Genomic DNA, 10,000 nt, shown 5'->3' on the forward strand with positions numbered 1-10,000 from the left:
GGCCGCGCCACTGAAAAGGTTTAGTGTACTGACGCAGGGGAAAGACGATGAGGGTAAAGAGGAAGGGGTGGAGGGAAAGGGCTTCTCTGCAAAGACTAAGCCGTAGAACTACTGATAGAAAGGACAGACGGTGCGGATAAAGAAGAAAGAATGGAGGGAATGGAGTATCTAATAATGTTTAAAGCTATGAATCCAGGAAGAAGACGATAAGGGTAAAGAGGAAGAGGAGGAGGTCGAGGGAAAGGGCTTCGTCTCTGAAAATACTTGGAATAAAGGAAAGATGATAAAGTTAAAGAGAAAGGGGTGCAAGGGAAGGAGCATCGTCTCAAAAATGTTTAAACCTACTAATACAGGAGAAAGACGAGGGTTAAGAGGAGGGGGTGAAAGGAAATGGCTCCATCTCCGAATATGCTTAGAACTACTATTATAAAGGAAAGATGGTGAAGGTAAATGGGAAAGGGCGCAGGGAAAGGAGCACCGTCTCTAAAAAATTTCAAAACTACTGATACAGGAGGAAGACGATGAGGGTAAAGAGGAAGGGGGTGAAGGGAAATGGCTCCGTCCCTGAATATGCCTAAAACTACTGATATAAAGGAAAGATGATGATGGTAAAGAGGAAGGGATGGAGGGAAAGGAGCACCGTCTCTGTAAATACGAACTACTGATGTGAAGGAAAGATGATGAGGGTAAAGAGGAAAGGGTGAAGGGCAAGGGACTTAAAGCGCAAAGGTTTAGTGATGTGGGGCGCACCTTGAGGGCTGCTAATGCCTGCCCGGGAAAATATGGGAGTGTTTGGGAGTCAGGGTCGATGGCGGTGCATAATGCAGGTCGTCACTGGCAGGACTGACCCGGCGAAGCGATGCCTGGAGGGTCGTCAGTCGATGCAGGACCTGGTTATACGTGAGGATACTGGAGGATCTACTGAGTGCTCCTTCCTTCCCTTGCGCACTTAGCTTCTCCACATCCAGACTCATCTTCTACCCATGAGTGCTCCTTCCTTCCCTTGCGCACTTAGCTTCTCCACATCCAGACTCATCTTCTACCCATGAGTGCTCCTTCCTTCCCTTACGCACTTAGCTTCTCCACATCCAGACTCATCTTCTACCCATGAGTGCTCCTTCCTTCCCTTACACACTTAGCTTCTCCACATCCAGACTCATCTTCTACCCATGAGTGCTCCTTCCTTCCCTTACACACTTAGCTTCTCCACATCCAGACTCATCTTCTGCCCATGAGTGCTCCTTCCTTCCCTTGCGCACTTAGCTTCTCCACATCCAGACTCATCTTCTACCCAATTCTTAGCTTCTCCACATGCAAACTCATCTTCTATCCACTTTTCAGCTTCTCCACATGCAGACTCATCTTCTATCCACTTCTTAGCTTCTCCACATGTACACTCATTCTCTACCCACTTCTTCCTGTCTCTCCCTTACGCAATCCATTACCGACTTCTCACCTGCACTCCCGTCCACCATCAATCACCCACTGTACGTACAAGCTTCATCCACTCACATACCAATCCGCTTAACACACCTTCCATCCGCACACCCATTAACTATGCCTCCTTCCACCTGTCCGCGCGGTCGCCACCCTCCTCTAAACACACAACACCCCACTAGTTCACCTTCAACCGCCCACCTCGACCGCCCCTGTTGCAATCCAGAAGTTATTTTTTGCGAAAGGCCACATGAAAATGCTTGTAGGGTGATTATTTAAGTCCCATAGTCTCCAAAAGTTCTGTGCTGTACTCGAGTTAATGAATCTTACGTTCTTGTTCTCGCTGTTCCTGTAATACACAAGAGTTTGGTCAAGATCAGATAAAAGAGCTTGTAGGTTAGACTTCGCCCCATCAGATGCTCCAGAATTTTGTGCCATGCTTATGTAAATGGAGTTCGACATTGCCTTTCACAGTCATGCCCTCGATGCCGCTGTTTTACACTCTACCTCTGCTTGCTCCGGGTCAGGAAAGTATATATTGTGAGGAGTCTTTCTTTCGAGACTGTTGAGTATTCCTTTGTCTTTGAAACTTGAGATTGTCCGTGCTGCCCCTCTTAACACACACCACTGCTCGACCCGGGTTAGAAAGGTAAATATATAATGTCTGTGTCTTTCCCTCTAGCGTCCAAGGCTCTTAAGTATTCTTTTGTCTTTGAAACTTGAGCCTCTCCATCTACCCTTGTCGCCGTCCCCTCTGTAATACACACCACTGCTTGCCCCAGGTCAGGACGGTAAATAAATAGTGTATGGGGCTTTCTCTCGACGCTCCAAAACTTCTAAGGGTTATCTTGTGGAAACTTGAGAGTGCCCTTAAATTCTTGTCCGCCCTGCCGCTGAGATACACACGAGTGCTTGCCCAAGGTCAGGAGAGTAAAAGATATTATGTGGAGTCTCTTTTCCTCTCGACACTCCTCTTCGGCTCTTAACTTTTGGAGCGTCATTCGTACCGACACGACTGCCATGTTGCACCCGCGCCGCCGCTGCAACACATGAACTCTTATCCAGCTCAGGAAAATAATCGCGGAATTTTTGCCCGAGTCTTCAAAAATCTCTCAGTATCCTTGCGTCATTACACGTGGAAAGGCTTGGTGAAGGTAAATTGTGGCGAGGCTGATGATGGAGCTGACTTTGTCCTGGATTTGTTTTTTGTTTTTGCCCGAGCCTCTAAAATCCTTCAGTATCCTTGCGTCATCATACCCGGAAAGGCTTGCGGAGGGTAAATTTTGGTGACGCTGATGATGGAGTTGACTTGTCCTGGACTTTTTATGTCAGAGTCAGAATTTTTTAGTGTCCGCAAAGGTTGGGAGCAGCATTTTGTGGTCATCCGCACGGCGTAGCTGATGGCGTTTACTTATTTTACGTTGATTTTTTACAAGAAACTTCAGAGTTAATCAGAATCATCGCATCATTCTACTTGTTCAGGCCTGGGAAGAGTATACTGAAGTGACCCGGACGCCATAGTTGTTACTGTGTCCTAGAACCCTTGTCCAAGAACCTTCAAAACCTCCCAATGTATCATTCAGAGCATTGTAGCTGCAAAGGCCTGGGGAAGGCTTAGTGTGGTGACCCGGGTGGCATAGTTGACCTTTTGCAGTTTTTGCCCAAGACTGTTCAGAGTCCCTCAGTATTTTTGTATAAACCATTGCTCCCTATTCTCGCTTTATAATACTTGCAAAAGACTGGAGAAGGTATACTATGATGGCCCAGAGGCATATATACGAGTACGTTATGTGTTTCACTCACTCCATCTCTGTTGTCTCAGATATTAACAAATCTGTTGTCCAGTTTTCTTGAAATGAATATTTTTCACGGTATCAGGGTCAAAACAGAATCATGAATGAATATTCGCAGCTGAAAGGAATGAATTAGTAAAGAGTTCACAATACAAAACAATGAATAACTAAATTGTCCGCAACACAAGTGAAGAAGTAATTTAAGTGCCCGCAATATAAATAAATAAATACCTAAGTAAATAAAGACACAGAAATACGCCGAAAGGTAATATTAGTTTTGGTAAAGAATATTTGTTACTTCCTTCTGTAAGTAAGGTAAGGCGAGGTAATGGATTGATTAAGTAATATCTGATTACAGAAACGTACTGATATTCCCCTCGGCAGGTCGGAATGACGAAAAAAAAACAGGAAGATCAATAAATCAATCAAATCTCGGTTGAGTTGTCCGTCGCCGCAGTGTTTCGTCTTCTCCGCTGTACATGAACTTTCGCCGCCACATCGCGAATGCATGAATGCCAAGGCCGCCCATGCAGTGAGAGGGTTCGCGCACAGGAGGCGAAGCGGCCGCGCATAAGAAAAGCCAAATATCTTTAAGCCGCGATTCCCCAGCCTGCTTGTTATTCTCGTCCAATATGGAAGCTAATTATTAGTCGGCCATGGCGGGGCGGGAAGGGAAGGGACGGGACGGGACGGCGGAGGAAGGGTGGCGGGGGAAGGTGTTGGAGGAGTTGGTGGTATTGGTGGTGTTAGGCGCTCCTGCAACCCAGCTCGCCAGAGAGGGAGGGAAGGCAACAGGCTAGGTAGGCGAGGCAGGTAGATGGGGGGTAGGAAGGAGGGAAGAAGAGCGAGTGGGGAAAGGAAGAAAGGAGGTAAGTAGGGAAGGTAGGTAAGACGGCAGGCGGGAGGGAGAGGAAGGGAAGATAGGCAGAGAGTTGGAGGGTTGAGTGAAAGGGACGGGAGAGGGAAAGGTGGGAGGGAGAGAAGGAAGCTAGCGAGGCAGACGGACAACGGGGAGAAGGTAAGGAGGGGAAAGAGACGAGGGAGCCAGGAAAGACAGACATAAAGCAAGAAAGAGGAAGGGAAGATCAGCAAGCAAGATAGGCAGAGAGCGCGAGGGATGAGGGAAAGGGAAGGGAGAGGAAAAGCTGGGAAGGAGAGAAGGAACCTAGCGATGCAGACGGATAGTGGAGAGAATATAGGGAGAGGAGGGGAAGGAGGGAGATAGGAAAAGGAAGGAGAGGGAAAGATGAGAGGGAGAGAAGTAACTTAGCGACGTAGACGGACGTGGAGAGAAGATAGGGAGAGGAGGGGTAGGAGAGGCAAAGGAAGGAGAGGGAAGTATGAGAGGGAGAGAAGGAAATAGCGATGCAGACGGACAGTGGAGAGAAGATAGGGAGAGGAGGGGTAGGAGGGAGATAGGCAAAGGAAGGAGAGGGAAATATGAGAGGGAGAGAAGGAAATAGCGATGCAGACGGACAGTGGAGAGAAGATAGGGAGAGGAGGGGTAGGAGGGAGATAGGCAAAGGAAGGAGAGGGAAATATGAGAGGGAGAGAAGGAAATAGCGATGCAGACGGACAGTGGAGAGAAGATAGGGAGAGGAGGGGAAGAAGGGAGACACAGAGAGGCAACCAGACAGACAAAAAGGACAGACGGCTGGAGGAATGAAGAAAAGGAGGGAGGGAGGACGATGGGGGGCAAGTAGGCGAGGCAGGCGTGAGCAGCTTCTCGGTAATGGCCGGCGGGGGTCGAACGCTCCCCGCCAGTGTTGCCGGGCAGTGGGGGGTGCTTGGCGGTCCAGGCACGGCGCGGCTCGGCCAGACACGGCACTCCTCCCTGGTCTGGCGGCAGGCGCGGGCGGGCACTCTCCTTTATGTGGGGCGGAGGATGCATAACTCAGCGCGATGGTAACACTTCCCTGCATTATCTTGGACGATATGGCCTTTACGTGCAAGAATCTCGGCATTGGCAACACTTTCTTTGTTTTATCAGCTTTACCATCGATGTTGTTTATCTTATTTTTTTCTTGATGCCACTGAATTTTTTACTTATGATCCCACTAGACTTTTATTCTTCTGATCTTACTCTCCCCTCTTTTCTTCCGATCCCACTATACTTACTTATGATCCCACTAGACTTTTTTTCTGATTCTACTGTCCTTATTTTTCCTCTGATCACACTATATGTTCTTCTGATCCCACTTTAAACTTTCCTTCTTTTCCCTGATCCCATTGCAACTTCGGCCATCAGGTGGGAACATGGTCAGGTTTTCTGCTAACAACTGCACCTCCGTCACCACTGCTCAGATGTTATCACCGTCAACATGTCATGCCCCCACCCTCACTACCATCACCTCTGCCGCCACCGCATCTACCCAGCCAGCTAGTCATCCCTCCAACCAGCCAGTCGTTCATAAAGCCATCCATCCATCAATCCAGTCAGTCAGTCATCCCTTCATTCAGTCATTCATTCAGTCAGCCAGCCCGCCCGCTAATCCTCCATCCAGCCTGTCAGTCAGTTAGTTATTCATCCATTTATCAATTCATCAAGTCTGTTAACGAGCCCTCCAACCAGTTAGTTAGTATCTTATCCATTCTTTCATCCATTCACGCAGCCATTTATCCAGCCACCTTGCCGGTCCGCCAGCCTCCCAGTTAGCCAGGTATGTCAGCTTCGTACAGCTTGTCACGCTGCATTAAAAGCTCAGCGCGGCGCCTGGATACTGATTAGCGGCACGTCGTCAGCGTCCGTCGCGGCTAATGCGCCCACTCAGCACAAGCTCGTATACACACATGCCTGCACACACACATACGTACACACTTAACATGCATGCCTGGTATTACTTTATTATGGGTGGTCATGCCTGTGTGCGTTAATATAAATTACACACACACACACACACACACACACACACACACACACACACACACACACACACACACACACGCACACGCACGCACGCACAGCTAAATCACGCTAATTAACCCATGAAGTTTACTCCACCAACTTTTCGAATATATTTATGATTTCTCTTAATTACGTGTACTTAAGAGAGAGTCCAATTCTTTATAACTTGGGTCGTAATTCGCCTTGTTTTCGAGTTCTGGTTCTTTATATTCCCACTTTTAATCCTGCCTGACTTTCTTCTTTTCTTTTATCTACGTTATTTTTTTCTCATCCCTTCATTTCTGCTCTATAATATGTCCAGTTTCTTTATCTTCGTCTTCCTTATCCTACCCTCCTTATTCTCTCACTTTCTCTCTATCTCTCTATCTGTCTATCTATCTATCTATCTATCCCTTCCCTTCTTCCCTTCCTTACCTCTCATATATTGCTTCCTCCCTCCCTCCCGCCTTCCCTCTCATTTAAGTATCTCTTCCCTATGCCTCTCTCCTTTCCTCTCAACACCCTGTACCCTTTTCTCTTCTCTCCTCTCCTTTCCTATCTCGGGCCAGCCTCACTCTTCTTGTGGATGCTTCTTCTGGTCGGACGAAAGGCGGAGGAGAGAAAAAAGTGAAGCAGGTGGAGCAGAAGGAGGAGGAGGAGGAGGAGGACGTGTTGTGAGCCCCTTCATGTTAGCTCCGGGGAAACATGAACTGCAGACCGCCAAGATACGCTCTGATATAATATAAGCTTTGCCTTTATACACACCGCTATTTTCTTTTTGTTATTCTATTGGAACCTACTTAACGGAATACCGATATCTGCACACCCCGAAAATACACTCATCTCACTTCTATCTTTATCTTTTCAGTGCTCGGATGGTATCGGCGCTCCTCTTCACAAACAGTAAGTAAAGTGTGCCGAGTCAGGAGTTCCCTCTTTAAAGCCTCTCATGCCGCGTTCTATTCATAAACAGTCTATTTCTAGTCAGTATATTTGTAAGCAATGTATTTTTAGGCACCCCGACCCGAAGTCTTATAAACTAGATAGAACCAACAATCAAGGACCTCCATGATCACCTATACGCACAAAAGAAGCGTCAGAAACATAAGAAAAGCTAAAAAAAATAATAAATAAACGGTGCTGGCGGCGAATCGGTAGAATGGAGGAAAGTCTTTGCTTGCTGCGTCATCTTGTGGGTTGATTGGACTGCTTTCATGTCTACGGTTTGAGTGTTAAATTCTTGGTTCTCTAAACAGGCTACAGCATATTTCGCCACCTCACAAATGCATGATAGATAAGTAATTACCAGACGAGAAAGGGTAGGAAGTAGCTGTATACATATTCTTACTTCTAGGTCCTACAAATTAGTCGTGAGGGTAATTATAAAAATGGCCACAGTACGAGAACCTTGAAGAACACTGACAATAGGTAAAAAGAACTTCATATTCATTTTTAAGTCGACGGTTTTGGCAGTCAGTGGATACAAGAACCATATAATATGTTCCCAAGTCGACGGTGTGCCTGTTTAGATGTTCAAGGTAATCGTTTATAACAAGTCGACGTTTTCGGGTATGAGGAGGGTAACATCCTTATTTTCGTATCCTCATTCCTCTTCCTGACGCCCGAGAGTTGGTCGTCAGGCAAGGTGTTATGGCGTTCCCGAGTGCAGAAGGCCAAAATAGACTTAGTAATCGTGTGTATAATGTTGTGTATCGGCTTGTTGGTGAAGGGCGTGGAAAAGCAGAAAGGAAGCGAGGTGAAACAGGAGAAAAGTTGAGGAAGGAAAGGGATGGGAAAGATGGGAGGAGGAAGTGAGTGTAGATGCGATGGGAAAAGGAAGGACAGAGAAAAAAAGAGAGAAAGGATGGAAACGTAAGGAAAATACGGGAAGAGGAAGTAAATGTAGATGCGATTAGAGAAAGAAGAACAACGATAAAAAGGAAAGGGAGGAAGAAAAGGACAGGAAAAGTTACTAAGAAGAAGAAATCGTAGATGGGATGGGAGAAGGGAGAACAAAAAGAAGAAAATGAAAGAAAGGAAGGAAACAAAAAGAAGAAATAGGTGGGAGAAGAAAGAACATAGAAGAAAAGGAGAAAGAGGAAGGAGACGGCAGGAAAAGATGTATGGCAGAAGTAACTGTATATGCAGGGAAGAAAAGAAACAAAAAGTAGAAAAAGAGAGGGAGGAAGGGAGGAGTAAGAAGAAGGATGATGAATAAGCGTAGGAAAAACGAAGAGGAATAGAGGAAATGTCAGAGGACGAAAACTGTAGCGCTATATGAACCACGAAAAGGCCGTCAGCGGAGGACCATATAGCCGCTTCCTTCTTCCTCAACTTTCACTGAGGCGAAGATTATCCCCTGCAAAGCCTCCCTCCTCCTCCTCCTCCTCCTCCTCCTCCTCCTTCCCAGGCAGTAACCACGCGAAAACTTATTGGTCTATATATCTGCTTTCCCTGCCTATAAAGATTGACGTCCTCGGGGTTGGATTCGCCCGAGGGATGTGTTTTGCTGAAAGATACGCGCTGGGGCCTCGCTGTAACTCCGGCTACCTTGCACGTTACGGGGTGGGAATCGGGTGTATCGGGCTACTCTGTGTGTGTGATGGAAGTGAAGTTGCGTGTAGGGAGGGAGGGTGCTGTGTATGTGTGTGGAGGTGGAGGTGTCGGTGTAGATGTACTTTATTGTGTATGTGTGTGTGTGTGTGTGTGTGTTGGTGTAAGAGACAGACAGAAAAGCAGAAGAAAAGGTGAAAATATCGAAGGGGGTAGAGCAAGTTATGATAATGATTAAAGAATGAATAGATAGACAGACAGATAGGTGGATATAGATAGATTAATGAGCAGTGGCAAAGAAAATAAAGAAAAGGAGACATTAAGCGTGAGGGTAAAAAAAGAAAGGAATGGAAGACAAGGAGAGGAACGAATAAAAGAGAGAGGAAAAAAGAAAGACAAAGAAAAAAGGAAACGAGAAATTAAACGAGAGCGAAAATAAGAAATGGAAAAGATGGAAAGTAATTAATGAAAGAGGAAGGAAAAGAAAAGACAAAGAGAGGGGGAGAAGCAAATAGAGAGAAAAAAATGGAAGGAAAAAAAGCAAGAGAAAGGAAAATAAGGAAAAAGTGTCAGTCAGCGTTAGAATAGCTCCCAGGAATATCTTTGACACGCCTTAAAAATATACAGCATTACCAAAATATTTAACGGGGCGAGTTCAAAGTTCAAAGGTCAGCGAGTACTCGAGCTTAAAGGAACACTTCATCATGCAAACACTCCCTCCTACCTGAGCCTCCACCCCACCTTCTCACTCTACCTACCTATCTACCTACTCTCCTACTCACTCTACTCACTTACTCAGTCTGCCCACCTGTATACCTACCCACCTAATCACTCTACCCACTCTACTCACTTACTCAGTCTGCCCGTCTATATACTTACCCACCTGCTCACTCTACCCACTTACCTATACCTATCCAACTTAGTCTTCCATATCCACCTTACTCACTAACCACCATCTACTTATCCACCTAGCTTTCCTTTCCACTTATTCACTACCTAACTACCTACCCAACTTCCCTTTCCACATCTACCCTAATCACTAACCACCTCGTCATCTAGCTACCAATCCACCTGTCCTTTCTACCCATCTACTTTTCCACCTACTACCTGCTTACCCACCTATCTGCCTTCTACCATATTCTTTCCCAACTACCTTTTCATCTACCTGTCCACTACCCAACCACCTCATCCATCCGCACCATCTCCGCACCCACCCACCGACCCTTACGCTATTCTCTCTCTCTCTCTCTCTCTCTCTCTCCCTATATTGATTTACACTTTCACTTTCTCTCGATGTTATGCAGGTACGCTCCACTATGCTCTTAATACCTAA

The 10,000-nt window shown here is 46.4% G+C and overlaps 1 protein-coding gene across 2 annotated transcripts in view; it reads left to right on the forward strand.

The window, feature by feature from the left end:
- Positions 1-10,000, forward strand: part of LOC126998950 (uncharacterized) — a 204,955-nt gene that overhangs the window by 97,067 nt on the left and 97,888 nt on the right. For both annotated transcript variants that reach the window (XM_050861241.1, XM_050861242.1), the window contains exon 3: positions 6,983-7,017. In XM_050861241.1, the coding sequence (XP_050717198.1) occupies positions 6,983-7,017 (35 nt within the window). The remainder of the gene's footprint in view (positions 1-6,982; positions 7,018-10,000) is intronic.

Source organism: Eriocheir sinensis, chromosome 15, assembly GCF_024679095.1.
Source record: "Eriocheir sinensis breed Jianghai 21 chromosome 15, ASM2467909v1, whole genome shotgun sequence".
Classification (NCBI taxonomy): domain Eukaryota; kingdom Metazoa; phylum Arthropoda; class Malacostraca; order Decapoda; family Varunidae; genus Eriocheir; species Eriocheir sinensis.